At 35.9% G+C, this 14,716-nt stretch overlaps 2 protein-coding genes across 2 annotated transcripts; both read right to left on the bottom strand.

Moving 5' to 3' along the window:
• Positions 1-619: 619 nt before the first annotated feature.
• Positions 620-2,595, bottom strand: PTAC15 (plastid transcriptionally active 15). The gene is made up of 2 exons (XM_048101511.2): positions 2,308-2,595; positions 620-2,120 (listed from the first exon to the last, which is right to left on the bottom strand). Exons 1-2 carry the CDS (start codon positions 2,510-2,512, stop codon positions 811-813), a joined length of 1,515 nt encoding a protein of 504 aa, XP_047957468.1. The 5' UTR covers positions 2,513-2,595; the 3' UTR covers positions 620-810.
• An 887-nt stretch (positions 2,596-3,482) lies between these two features.
• LOC125204071 (fantom protein) lies at positions 3,483-6,002 on the bottom strand. The gene is made up of 3 exons (XM_048102614.2): positions 5,245-6,002; positions 4,051-4,133; positions 3,483-3,959 (listed from the first exon to the last, which is right to left on the bottom strand). Exons 1-3 carry the CDS (start codon positions 5,941-5,943, stop codon positions 3,845-3,847), a joined length of 897 nt encoding a protein of 298 aa, XP_047958571.2. The 5' UTR covers positions 5,944-6,002; the 3' UTR covers positions 3,483-3,844.
• Between the last annotated feature and the right edge of the window lie 8,714 nt (positions 6,003-14,716).

The raw sequence follows: 14,716 nt of genomic DNA on the forward strand, positions 1-14,716 counted from the left end.
ACTTGTTTCAAGTCTTTTAAGCTACCATTTTCCTGATAACTTGTCAAGAAAATGAATGAGTTTTTGAAGTGATGAAAGTTGTCTCCCAATGTGAGGAGCCATGTACAAGAGAATTTGTGTAAAGCAATAGAAAAACAGTTATATAGGATAAAAAATGTACGATCTTTATCAAATTGTGTTGCATTGATGAGTTCTTGAAAATTTTAGGTGACTCTGTTTGTGGAGAAACATGGGGTGGTTCAAGCAGAGGTGGATACGAGCTCACTTTTAGGTAGCATAGATTTTGTATCATCCGTTGTGGAGAGGAAGTTGAGGAAGATCGAGGAGAAAGAGTCGGACCATGGTCACCGTATGAAAGGCACCAACAGGCTGAATATTAGGGAGGCTGTTTGTTCAGAGTTCAATCTATCATATCAAATGCTTTTATCTTTTATATACTTAGATTTGCAAGCTTGTCTTAGTCCAGATGCTTTTGGCTATATACTGTTTACTCTCTTTCTCCAGGTATTCAACAAGTTGAGTTACTTTCTTTCACATTTGTAGCAAGAATGAAGCAAGTTTTCATCAATCCATATACTATCAACAATTAATGTAGGTAAAAGAATCATGAACGGAAACATAAAAAATCTCGTGTTCAAATTAATTTGACCTGGTTATCGATTTACAGTTTCTTCTACAATCACCATGTGAATGTGACGAAATATTTATCAGCTGCGATTATCTATTTCATCTCTCGGAGTATCGACAATCATCTTAGCTTCCAACTTTGATGATTGATGGAGGAATCTTGGAGCCTTTGTTTAATTCAGGTCATGAATCTTGTTTAACCGGTACCTCCTCTTTCTTCTTCTTCTTCTTCTTCTTCTTGGTTGAAAACGTGGCAACAGATACACTTAACAGCTTGTTGATAGACATCCCCTCACCTAAAGTCTTCCTCTTCTCTTCATACCTATGCTTGATGCGACCATCAAGCTTATAACCAAGAAACGCAGGAAACGACAGCAACTCCCCAACTTCGCGACCCATTTCCTCAGTCAAGTAATCCAACTTCTCCTCCAACGACTCGTGGTTATACTGCAACACCTGCGGATGTTTCTTGCTCATATCCAAGATGTCCTCACAAGTCAATCCGTAGTTCAAGAACACCCCGATCACCTCTTGCAAATTCTTGCAGCTGCACCTCGTCACAGCTCCCATTGCCATAGCCAACTCCTTTGTTCTGTTCCTGTACCCGATTTTCACCATGAACACCAATTTATTGGCTAGATTCTCTTCAAAAGACAAGCTCAGAAACAGAGGCGCTTTCATCAAGAACTTGTACAAATCCTGCGAACTCAATCCACACTGCTTGAGAAAATCAATCCTTGGCTGCAACTTCCTCTTCCTGCTCGCGCTGAACAAACCGGGATAAACAAGAACAATCTTGAAAATCTCCTCATAGCTCAGCTCAGCGTAGGAATTCAAGAACTGGACATGGTCTTTTAAATGGTCCACCGTGTAAGCCAACACAAAGGGGAACTTGTGCAAGACCGTGCTGGTGGCAGCCTCATCTCCGCCACTCAACTCGAGGATGAACCCAACTCTTGGGATCAACTGAGCATCCAAATCATAGTTGAGAATAGCAGGTCTACGAAGGACCAACTCGGGACCCCCAAAACGCTGCAGAAAGGCGAGCATTCTCTCAAATTCCTGCAATGATCTAAGGCACAATGCCTTGGTCAAATTGACATTGTTAAGCACGCGAGCAAGCTTTTCTTTTGGAACACCAAACTCAAGCAGCAATTGCACTTTCCTCTCGAATCCCACCATAAATCGAGGGTCCGTTGCATTAAAGAGGCGTTCGACCTGGGCTGGCTCGATTTTCCCTTTCAGTTCTGAATCACCATTAATAGCAATCAAGCTCAAAACTCCATTGATTTCTTCAGCGGTTAATAAATCCGGTCTTTTCGAAATTAATCTAGAAAGAGTAGCACCATATAATCCAGCAGACTGCAAAAAATGAATTCTACTACGAATAGATTCAAAAGGAGTTAATCTCAGAGCTGCATTGGCATCTATAATTGTGTTCGTTTCTTTCTCATTAAATCCCATTTCTTGAAGCAACGAAAACAGCATTATACCTGATAAAACAAGATTAGCATAGAAGAAATAAGAATCTTTAGCGACCCATCATTTAACCTAATTTCAATTTAAGGAAAAAAACGACGGACTTGGAGTACAAAATCAAATAACACAATTATTCTCTTTTCTACTTCGATTCGAAAGCGCCAGGCATAAACAAAATAGTAAATGTGTATATAATATTACCGGAGTCGGAGAACGTGGGAGTAGAGTGATTGCCATTAATGGCGAGAGCGCCGCAGCGGCAGCTGAGAAAAAGGCGATTGTTTGCGAATTTGTGACGGGTAGAAGAATTACAAGGCGGAAAAAGGGAGAAAGCGGAAGCTGGGAAGTAAAGCGAAGGCGTTTGGAGTGGATAATTGGGGGGTAGGGTGAAGGGATTTGCAGCCATGGATGAGAAAGAGGAGTAATCCTTTGAGAGAGTGATGGATAGGCATAGGCTATTGCTATTCTGTGCATTCGTGCCGGTTCATGCTTCATTTCTGCGCACATTAAACCGGCCGAGTTTTCATTTCAACGGCCAGGTTTCATGTCTGAATAACTGTACAAAATTTTATTAACTCCTACTTATCTCTAATCAGTTTCGCAATCTTAAAAATCAATTGAAAAATAAATTTAGTAAAATTCCAGTTTTGCAATTCTATAAATTAATTGAAAAATCCTCTGTATTTATTCACACTCATTCCATAATGACTTTTTTAAAAAAAATTTGTAGTATTTGATATGATAGACTAAATAGTTAAAAAATCATACGTCAATGTAATCTATTCGTACATAGAACAGCATTATTTGTTGAAAACAACAACAATATGTTATAATTGTGCAATCAAATTCTTTTACCTTGCAATAATTATGAACAAATCTAAAGTTAGAAAGTTTTTCGACTAATTTTTAAAGTTACAAGGGAGCAGCATGAATTTGAACCAAAATAAGAGCTATTATGATTTCGTTAGGATAGGATCGTTAAAGATAGACTAATCAGCCCGTCCTAAAATTTGAAATGAAAAACTTTTGGACCGGGCTGGTATTTAGTGTATGGATTGGATCAAGGTGAGCCAATCCACCCAAAATAATTGGCCCACGACGGAGCCCCACTTTGAGTCATGGACTCAGCTAAGGGTGAACCATGCTTGGTCTGCGCCCCAACCAACCACAGTCCTCACCTTAGGCTTTGGTAACTCAACATTCTAAAATGGAGAAATACCACTTAGAATGGTCCAATTCTACCGGCATGGTGGACCTTCCCTGTGTAAAAGGGAAATGGACACATATGCCCACAAGGCCATATAATGTAAGAGTATGAGGCACATAGGGTTAGTATCAAGCCATCAACTAGCAATAAATTAGGAAAACTAAAGCAGTGCAGAAATATACTTCCAAATAAATTATCTTGTCAACTTATGAATATAGATCAATCTGATGAGTTACCATCAAGTCTAGTGAACAACAATATAGCATAGTTACAAGTTTCAATGCAATGCTTATATGCACAAAACAATGAGGCATCACACTTCTAGTATGCCTGAGCCAATCAGAATAGCCCATAATATGAGTATGGCGGCCAATGAACTTTGGATTGTGCAGAAATAGAACTGCTTGATGAATGCTAAGTTTAGCATATTCCAGGAGTCAGGTACCTGAAACACTCAATGATTGCTTATCACAACAGAATATCGCAGTCAAGTATTTTGCAGGTTCAGAACCAGAATAACCAATCACATCCTTAATTTCTCTTTTGTTTGAACTTCGGAAAGCTTTTGGAAATACTTGTTCCGTTTTTCTTCCCAGCATGTATGCTCTTGATAAGAATAACTGATGAGTTCCCATTTTCCAAGGACCTGGAAAGCCATGAGATGCATCTGTTATGTAAGACATGTGAATGCGTGTGTGCAAGACACAGAAATATAAATGAGCATGCATCTCTCTTACAAGGATTGGTGTTTTTTGTTAGTCCCTACAACTTTGTTTGAGTGCTTATCATGAACTTCAGGTGCATTGGTCTGATAATTCACCTGTGGAGCAAATCATGAGCCACATATAAACATCAATACAAGCATGCGACACTATAAACATGTTTTACTCTCTCCTCAGAGATCAAGATGAGATGCAACAAAGAGGAATGGAAGTATCAATATTCTCAAACAATCAACAATAATAAATATAAAAGTATGAGATCTCGAGAGCCAAACAGTAAAAGAATGTACTGTTAACTCAAACAGATGCAGCGCTAAAGTGATGGTTTCCTTGAAGACAATTATGACAACAAATGACTGAGTAGGGTCTGATCACCAGACTAATTACATAATCAATCAGATAGGAATTACAGCCTAAGCATGGCAATGATGGCATACCACTATATGTACTGCAACATAATATGCATATTCATCAGTTAGCCTAGTTTATAGCATTCAACCTTGCCAAATATACAAATATCTCATTTTCAACTATAGGAGTATCAACCCCAAGAAAATCTGATTGTATTCCCAAATTTCCTGCACTGTATAACTAATGATCACGACGAAAATTTTCTGGCATTGAATGGACAAAACAAAGTATCCTGATGAACAAACAGAATTAAAAGATTCAGACCAATCACAATCAGAACTCCAGAAGCAAATAAATTAAGATTATATGTATATATATATATATATATATATATATATATATATATATATAGTGTTTAGCACTTAGTAGTAAGCACACTAGCCAAATTAACAAGCAAACAGAAGACTGCATGTACCAAAATATTGATTGCATACAGGATAAATAGCTCCAGTCACCATATAAGCTAGCATCATATTAAGGCACATAAATATCATCAAACTAGTATACAAATCAATGAGTATTCCTCTATGATCATATCCCTTATCTGTTACAAACTATAAAAGGCCACGCAACAGAAATTACTGATTATAACACCAAGCAATGGATAGTTAATGCCATTTCAATCAATAAACAACCTATAGCCAACAACAGCTACTTAGCCACTCTTCAAGCTGTTAATCAAACACTCACAAACTCCTAGAAAGCTTGGAACAACAACAAATTATCATGGCAAAAGCAATCAATTAGAAACATAATAAGTAACAAACTGTAAATCAACAAAAAAATTCAGGAACATACTTCACTCAATGGTGGCATTGACAAAGCGCACTGCTCACCAACCCCATCCTTCTTATCAACCTTCCACTTCTTAACTCCATGTCGATGATCCTCCTCCACGGTCTCACACATCTTCCTCTTCTTTTTACCCCCCACATTCTCACTCTTCCCCTTCTTATCCCTCACTTTCCACACATTTTTCTTCCGGTACAACAGCTTCTCAAACTTCCATGACTCGTAGCTTGTATCAATAACTGTCACTTCCGTCCGAGAAAAGCCCGCCAAACTAGCATCCCTCTTAACCCCCTCCTCTTCCGTTTCCCATCGATCCAACATTTTCACTCCCTCCACTCCACTGTTGGTGTCGTTTCCCCTCAACAATGTCACCTTCCCTGGAGCTGCATCGTCGTTGCCGGAAAATGCACAAATTTTAGGGTTTGGCTGTTTGCGGGCGGATTTTTTGAAATTAGTTGAATTACTGCATTTATCCCCAAAATTGAATAGCTCATTGAGAACACCGCTCATTATACATAGCAATTCCTTATCCTCATTTTGAGTCGGATCGCGAATGGAGACGGAATTCGGTTGGGGAGGCGGTGGTTCGAGTGGCGGAGGATTAGGGTTGTGGAGGAAGCTTTCGAGACCGGTGGCGTCGGCAGGGAAGCCCTTGGCGGCTCGCAACCGGTCCAGCCAGGTGGAGCCGGATTTTCTGCATAGCATGGCCGGAGGAAACAGAGAGAGGAAATTTGAGTTGGTAATCACAGAAATTAGTTGAAAGCAAGGCGATAGCGACACTTTTGTAGTGCAGTTTAATCGATAAATAAATATTGTAGTAGTTTATACTTTTAATAAAAATATTATTAGAACGAATTTTCACAAAATTTCGTGATGATAAATAAGTGTGAGTCAAAGAGTCGTGTAAATTGCAATACCGACCTATGTCCAAATTTACATCATGTGCATATATTTATATTCAAATAATTTTATAATTTAGTTATATTAAATTTTCATAATGTATATTAAAATATTTTTGCTATATACCGATGTTGAAATTGCGTGGAGTCGTCATAATTCATGGCCCAATAGATAGACTGTTGGTCTACTAAATTTACAGATCTTGAGTTCAATCCGAGTCGATTTATACAGTATATATGTTTGATTGGATTATGGTACTACTAAGCTCTTGCGCAACTTGGTACTCCCTCATTGCAGGTCAAGGGCCACTCATCCAAGAAGTGATAAATAAGTAGACAGTAGTATGTTTAACAATATTACATTTGAATTTTGAAACCATATTTTTCTACTCAAACTGACGTAATATCAACCTGAATTTTTTTAGTATGGCTACTTGTTTGTTATGCAATAATAATGACGATAATATAATTTTATTTAGAACAATAATGACGATAATAATAATTGTAATATTAGCATATATTAATATGGAGTAGTATAAAAGATAAAACTAAAGTAGGTTATCTAGTGTGACGTGGAATACTCCCTCCATCCGCCATTAGGAGTCCCATTTCTTGGCGGCCCGAGTTTTAAAAAATGTTAAGAAAAGTGGATGAAAAAAAAGGTAGTGGAATAGAAGTCCCACTTATATATATGAAAAAGGTAGTTTTAAATGAAACGTGAGTAAAATGAGTTAGTGGAAAGTGAGACCCTATTACCTATTTATGGTAAAAGTGAACTGGGAATCCTATTCGCGGACGGACTAAAATGGAAAAACGGGCCTCATATTCGCGGACGTAGGGAGTAGTTTATAATTAGTAAATGTTTTGAATTAATTATATCAATATTAATCTGGAGTTCTTTTAGGTCAGTGAATATTAGAGCATCTCCAATGGACGGACTTCCCGGACGTCCTTCCCGTGTCGTCACTGCTCAACCTGCACACTTTTAAAACATATGTAAAGCTGAATACTTGATGCACTCAGTGGACATATGCCAAAATATACTTTTCATAAAAATATTTATCATACCCATTGATTGATGTCGCCCCGCGTCTCTGCCCAGCTTCCCGCACCCAACAGCCAAGAGCGGGGCACCGAGGAATCCAAAAATTATAAAATGAAAAATCTTTATAACTATATTGACTCACGACAAACAGGATTGATGCCAAAATTTGAGCTAACAAATTTGGGTGGAACTAATTTACAATAGAGTCAGTTGATACCAATAATTGGAGCATATACATTCCGTTATAATGACGTGTGATTGTAGTAGATCTTTCAAAAAAAAAAAACAATTATTTGGTATGATAATATTTTTTGGGGGAAATAATATGATTGTCCTTATAACAATTTTGAAATAATGTCATAACTTTGTTTTGATTTTTAATACATAAAGTGAAAAAAAATTCGTTTTTTTTCTCATCTTAATTATGAATTGAGTGTACTTATAAAATTCTATCAATATGTATAAATTATGAATTGCAATTTTTTCATTAAATATCAATGTTAAATTTAATTCATTAGTTATATTAGTTATAATGCTGAATGAAGTTATATGTTGAAATAAACTAAAATCTCATCGTAATTATGAGTTAAATGCACATATAAGATTCTATGAATAAAATATGTAATCTAATTTGAATTGTAGTACTAATATTTATTAAAAATATGGATATGTATATTGAATTTTTTTTCAAACTTACTACGTTTATATAATTTTGTTTTATATTTATGCATATTTATGAAGGAGATTGATAATTGCTAACTAATTAGCAATTTCAAATTAAAACTAAATCTTAGCTATTAGATTAAAAGATATAATGGTTGAAATAATGCCACATACATTATAATTTTAATTAAGAAAATTAATAAATAAAATTAGAGGGTATTAATGTCAATTCTCTTTCATTAAAATCATCTTAAAACTTTAAATTTACGTAACTCTCTCGATTTAAATTATTTTTTCGCAAAAAATATATCAAATTAAAGATAATTTTATAAGGATTCCAACGAGATCTCAATTGCATATGTTACGACGACGTTCGGATGATGAAATTTGATATTTTTTATTTTAGTTTTCGTAAATGTTGATAACCAGATTTTTATCAACAAATCCATCAAAAAATCTCAATAAAACCATGTAAAAATCTCAATTAAACCATGTAAAAAATCTCAATAAATATGTGTTATTTTCTTGTACTGGTGTTGATATTCTTATGTCATATTGTTGGTATTTGCAATACACTATGTTGATATAAAAAAACATTCACGAAAATTATCATATGATAACATAATGACGATATTACCCTTTTGTTGATATTTTGTCTACTATTTATTGAGATTCGTAAGATTTAATCTCATCCACTCATTTTAAAATGTAAGGGTGGAGATTTGGTCTTGATTTTGAATTAGGGTGCTATAAGTATTAGAATATGACCCCATTTATCAATACACTATCATTATATAATAAAATTATTCTTTTTTTGAAATGTTTTACACAAATTATACTAAATTCATAAGTATTTATATCACAACTTTGTTTTAATAAAATTAACTTCTTTTATCGAATGTATCGGTGTATGCATTTATTTTTGCATAATTTTATAGTTTTAGACCTATATTATGATATTATTTTATTAATATGTAAAATATAATAATCAATTTTATTATGAAAGGAGCGTTTTAGAAAAATATTATACTAATAGTTTGAACTTAAATTGGGTAATTGACTTCAATATTTTTCGTATATTATCCTAAATCAAATCTACAGCAGTAAAATAAAAAACTAATGTAACATTATTTACTCAAGAAAAAATATTTAATGTGTAAAATATAATAATCAATTTTGTTAAAAAAGAAGAGTTTTGGTAAAATATTATACTAATGGTTTGAACTTAAAATGCACAATTTCAGGTTGGGTTAGTGGTTGGTTTCTTTTTCGGGTTAGGGTAAGAACCTGCTGCTTTCGGTTGGTTTAGATTTTTTAATGGGTTAGGGTTTAGGTTTTGTTTTTTTTTTTCCCCCTCGGGTTAGGGGTTGGATTTCGGCTTTTTTTCGGGTTATGGTTTATGTTTAGGGTTTGGATTTTTTCTTTGGGTTTGGGTTTTGTTTTTTTTTTTTGTCGGATCAGTGTAGGGTTTAGGGTTTGGGTTTTGGATATATATTATTGGTACGTGTTTGTAGTTTTTGTATTAGATAGATATTTGAATGATTTAAATTAATAATTATAATAAATAATTTTTCATTTAATATTTATACTGCATAATAATTTGATATAATACTACATTTTAAAAGTAAATACAATGTGTCGTGCATCGCACGGGTATGACACTAGGAGGGTTTTTAGGAATTAATTTAGGCTCATTAAAAGAATGCCATTATGAGTACGATCGCAAACAACATGAGTATGATTTTAAAAAATGATAAATAAAAATTCAGTTGAAAATAATAAAATGAGTCGTGCATCGCATAGTTGTGACACAGGAGAAATGGGTTGAAAGGAGATCGACAGTGTGTTATAACTGATACGCTAATTCCTATATATGCATATCTGACGTTACCAAATGAAGTATACCTATTTCAACAGATGATAGAACTAAAACTACAAACAATAGAAAAGGAACCAGCCTTAAGGAATCCAATAACGATTTCACGAACTACAGCATCCCCCATGCAAAATGTAGAAATCGGTATTAACATTCATTCTTATTTACTTCTCAAAATACAGAGATTATACATCTTATATAGGCTACACTAGCACAATATATGGTAAACCTTAATTACTTTAATTGGCATTCTATCTGTGGTAAAGATCCTTGCATATCAATCATGTATCATATTCTTGATTTCTTTCCTACACTCCCACTCAAACGGGATTCCCGATACTCAACTTGCCTAATACTTCTCGGAATGACTTTGAAGTCACCGCCTTTGTCAGAATATCGGCCAATTGGTCTTCAGACTTGATATATGGCATCTCTACCACCTTAGCTTCAATGTTCTCCTTGATAAAAAGTCTATCTACTTCCATATGTTTGGTTCGATCATGCTGAACCAGATTCTTGGATATACTGATTGTTGCCTTGTTATCACAGAACAGCCTGCATGGTTGTATAGAGCGAAGATCCAACTCTGTCATAAGCCTCCTAAACCATAATATATCTGTCAACCCACTTTTGATTCCTCTGAATTCTGCCTCTGCACTAGATAGTGCCACCACTTTCTGCTTCTTACTTCTCACTTCTCCACGTCACAAGGTTACTGTCGCACCCCAACTCTTATGACATATGTTCTCATAATAAATAGATCTAAAATTTTAAAATAAAATAATCCATACAGAAAGTATCTGAAACACACATATTATATAAGTTCAAAAACCAACATTTATCAAGTACATATTTCTAAAAACATTCTGAGTTGTAGTGGAACCCTCTTGCCACTCTATATTATACACTGATTTACATGCAAAAATGACGAGGGGAAGAAGGTTGCTATAATGCATCAGCTGCCGACCCTGATAACATGTGGAGTTCCTATGACCCATGTCAATCAAAAACTTCACTAATATCTTATTCTTGAAAAATATTAGTGGTTTATATGAGCCACAACTCAGTGTATATAAATCTTACCTTTAATTCCACATCCCAAAATCAAACATATTCTTTAACCAATATATATAACAATAATCAACAAATATTAAAATTAATTCCATATACATATGCATATGCCACTCTGTTCAGTTTATTATTCTGTGACAAATCAAGTCTGGTATCTGCCCGGGATTCCATTGTATATGACCCGAAGGTCCCATTGCCTTTGTACATATATATATGATCCGAAGGTCCATTGCCATTGTATATATGATCCGTAGGTCCCATTGCCATTGTATACATATATATGACCCGAAGGTCCGTTGCCATTGCGTATATGACCCGTAGGTCCATTGCCATTGTATATGACCTGTAGGTCCATTGCCATTGATATCAGACTCAGGGCATGACTGTCACAGATCCTCTTTAATCCAATGATTCAAATAATTCCAAAATCATGTGCAAACATATCAATTGCATCAATTACATATTTCTATCGTATAATTCATTTACAATATATAAAATATATCCATTGCACCAATCACATATCCATACCATATTCCACCATCTATATCAAATAACACATAATTATATCAGAGTCACATCATATAATCAAATTATTCACTTTATTTAACACCTAGCACAGAAGCACATAAAACATGTAAAATTAAAAGTGTGATTTATACACACCTGATTAAAACAGATAATGTCTCATGTTCCATAGCCCTCAATCCTGAAACTGAGAATATGCGTGCACTTCCTCTTCTAAATTCCACCCCTCTCGTTTATTTGTCTTTTCCTAAAGTTCCTTTCGTTTTAAAGTTCTGACTCACATGTTCCCATAGTAATTCTTTTCTCTTCTTTTTCAATTAGTAATATAATCAAATAAACCTACTCAAATATATTAATTAAATGCCTCTCCACTTTTTTGTTGTGTTAATACGTGTACTTCAAATAACTACATAATTGCAATCCTACATTTATAAGCCTACACGTGGGACTCTAAAATGAGTCCTTATCACAAATCTCGTCTTCATGGCTCATGCATAGTACTAGTATATATTTGTGTTTACATAATATATATCCATGCACATATAAACTTCCATGTACACAAAAACACATACGCACACACTTATAATATTAGTATATGATAATTAAAGCATAATATATATTATAGGCATATAACTCAATTAAGTTAATCATCTAACTTTATAATTATGTTTACAAAAAAATTCTATTCATTAGTCAAAAAATTATTCTTATGATACCAATAAAATACATATAATAGGCATTCAAATTAAAGTAAAATATAAAATGGTACATGTTTTGGGTTAGGGATGTCACAGTTACCTCCCACAAAGGTAAAATAACTAGCAGTTGATTTTCTATCATTCGGATTGTCGGCCCAATCCGCATCAGTGAAACCGTGAATCTCCATGTGACCATGCTTCTCAAACATAAGTCCATGTTCAGCTGTCCCCTTCAAGTATCGAACTATCCGCAGAGCTGTCTCCCAATGTTCTTTTTCAATTGACAAACTTCACCATCTTGGAATTCTTTTGTGAACCCAGGAGGGTAAAGACAGGTTTTGGCAACTCTCCGTGGAGGAAGGCATTAGTCACATTAAACTGATGAAGTGGCCAATCCTTGTTGGCGGCAATGGAAAATAGCACTCTTACAGTGTTAACCTTGGCTACCGGGGAAAACGTTTCAGCATAATCCACGCCATACGTCTGAGTATATCCCTTTGCCACAAGTCGAGCCTTATATCTTTCTATCGTGCCATCTGGCATTCTCTTGATTGTGAACACCCATCTGCACCTGATAGTTCCAGGTTCTTTCCCTAGTTTTACGTATGTAATTTGGAGTGTATCCAACTGATCAGGAAGAGATTCCCGACCCAGTTGAGTCGTTGGTACGACAACCGGGACCTGGCTTCAAACAAGTTTCCTCAACCCACTTTTACTGATTAGTATAATGGAGGTAAGGGTCGAATCCCACGAGGATGGACATGTTTTGATAACTGCGGTGACTTTCCTGGGTGTTTTGGTTAGCTACCACGCTTGGGTTGAGATTTTACCTAGGCAAGAAATAAAGGTGGTACTCTACTGACTAGTAGGCGTGAAAATAACAGGCATATGGTGGTGTTCGTGAAAATGGGGGACAAGGTGTCTCAGACTCTCAGAGGCATATGGAAAGTAGACAGTTACTAAAAGAGGAAAATTAGACAACAAGGTATATCTAGTGGCTGGGGCTCTCTGACAGGTCTGGATAGTACAACTGAAAAGTAGGGAACAAAAGCAAAAGTAACTTAAAAGTAAAAGTGGTCCAAACTAAAGTTGATTTTGACGTTTTCTTCTTCACCAAGTATTGACAAAAATCATATGAACACAAACACCATAACTAAACTTCAGATTTATAAAATCAAGCTCAAGATCCATCGATTAAAATGCTCAACTTAAATTAAACGGTGAAACTGCAATTTTACTTCTACTGACTGACATGCAAAGTGGTAATCACGGCTCAGAAAAGAAACTCATGCACGAAAATTTGACTAAACATAACTACAACTACAGGTCGACAACTCCAGATAAGAAAGCACTCAGAAATTAAAAGCAATAACTAGATCTAACTTTCCTAGGCAGAATGAAGCAAATTCGAACCAAAGTGACATGCGAAATAGAAACTTCATAACGTAAACGATGGAAAATAACAAAGTACTTCAAAAGGCAACAACGATGAGTGTTTGCAACAAAACCAACGATGAAAACAAGTAAAGATTAAACTAGAAAGCAAAGTAACGATTGTTTGGCCACTTCGGGCGATGATACTGCTATACTACTACGATAACTGGCTGGAACGGCGGACTGATGACTTCTCCGGCAGACTCTTGGACGTCAAGTGACCATGGCTGTGGCGAGGAACGAGATATTGGATAATGCTGGAGGAACTGATCTTCTAGAGGGAATTCTAACTAAGTGTGGTGGCTGGACTCCAAAGGCGAACTCCTTGTCTCTCTCCAAGTGGCTTCTTTTATTGGGAGGCTTACCCTTGCTTTTAGGGTAGACTTCCTTCATGTTTTGACTTTTCTTCCCTTGGTAATGATCATCCCAGCTATCCTTCTTCTCCATCTCGAGCCTTTTCTCTGGCATGCATCCTGGTCAGTATTGCACCCTTCCAGCGCTCTTTTCACTTGCGTCACCTGAATCGTCTCCTACTGACTTGGATCCTTTAATCCTGCACACTTGAGCAACTGTTTTGCAGATAATACATGCATTTCACGACATACTGACCAGTAACCAAGGCTTAGAATACGACTTATCAGCACCCTATAGTTCTTACTCCCTCAGGTAGCTTTCCTTTCACCCACGTGTTATTCTTCATCAAAGCCTTCATTTCAGTAAACATAGCTTCTCTCCAGTGTTTATGTTTTATTGCTTCCTCAGCCGACTGTGGAATTTCTTCCTCCTCATATAATGCAGCCGCAAAAACTCTTGCCATTTTAGTCAAATTTCCTTGCAAGAAGTTTGCCACCCCATATCGGCTTTTCTTCCCTATCTTCTCAGGGGAGTATCTCTTTGGTGGTATCCCCCTTATACTCTGATATGGAAGTATATACCGTCCAGTATCTCCATCGATGCCATTTACCTCCTCTTGAGGTTCTGTTTCAGCTGGATTAATGGAAATAGGTACAGAAGAAGGTTCTGAGTCGGGAATTACCTCGGATATCGTCGGAGGGGGATTTTGAGTTAGTGGTTGAGATGACTCTTGTGGTAAGACTTGCTCGGCGGTAATGACAACTGGTTCTGTTGGATCCTCAGTCGAAGAGCTTGACAATGGCACAACCCAACTGAGATAGTCAACAGTACTACCTGGATCACTCTCCCCCTGACTACTAAGGTGGGTTTGATAAAAGAATTCGGTTCCCAAAAAATTACAGTTCATAGTGGT

This window comes from Salvia hispanica, chromosome 6 (genome assembly GCF_029641045.1).
Source record: "Salvia hispanica isolate PSC_SH4W2 chromosome 6, Shi_PSC_v1, whole genome shotgun sequence".
NCBI lineage: Eukaryota > Viridiplantae > Streptophyta > Magnoliopsida > Lamiales > Lamiaceae > Salvia > Salvia hispanica.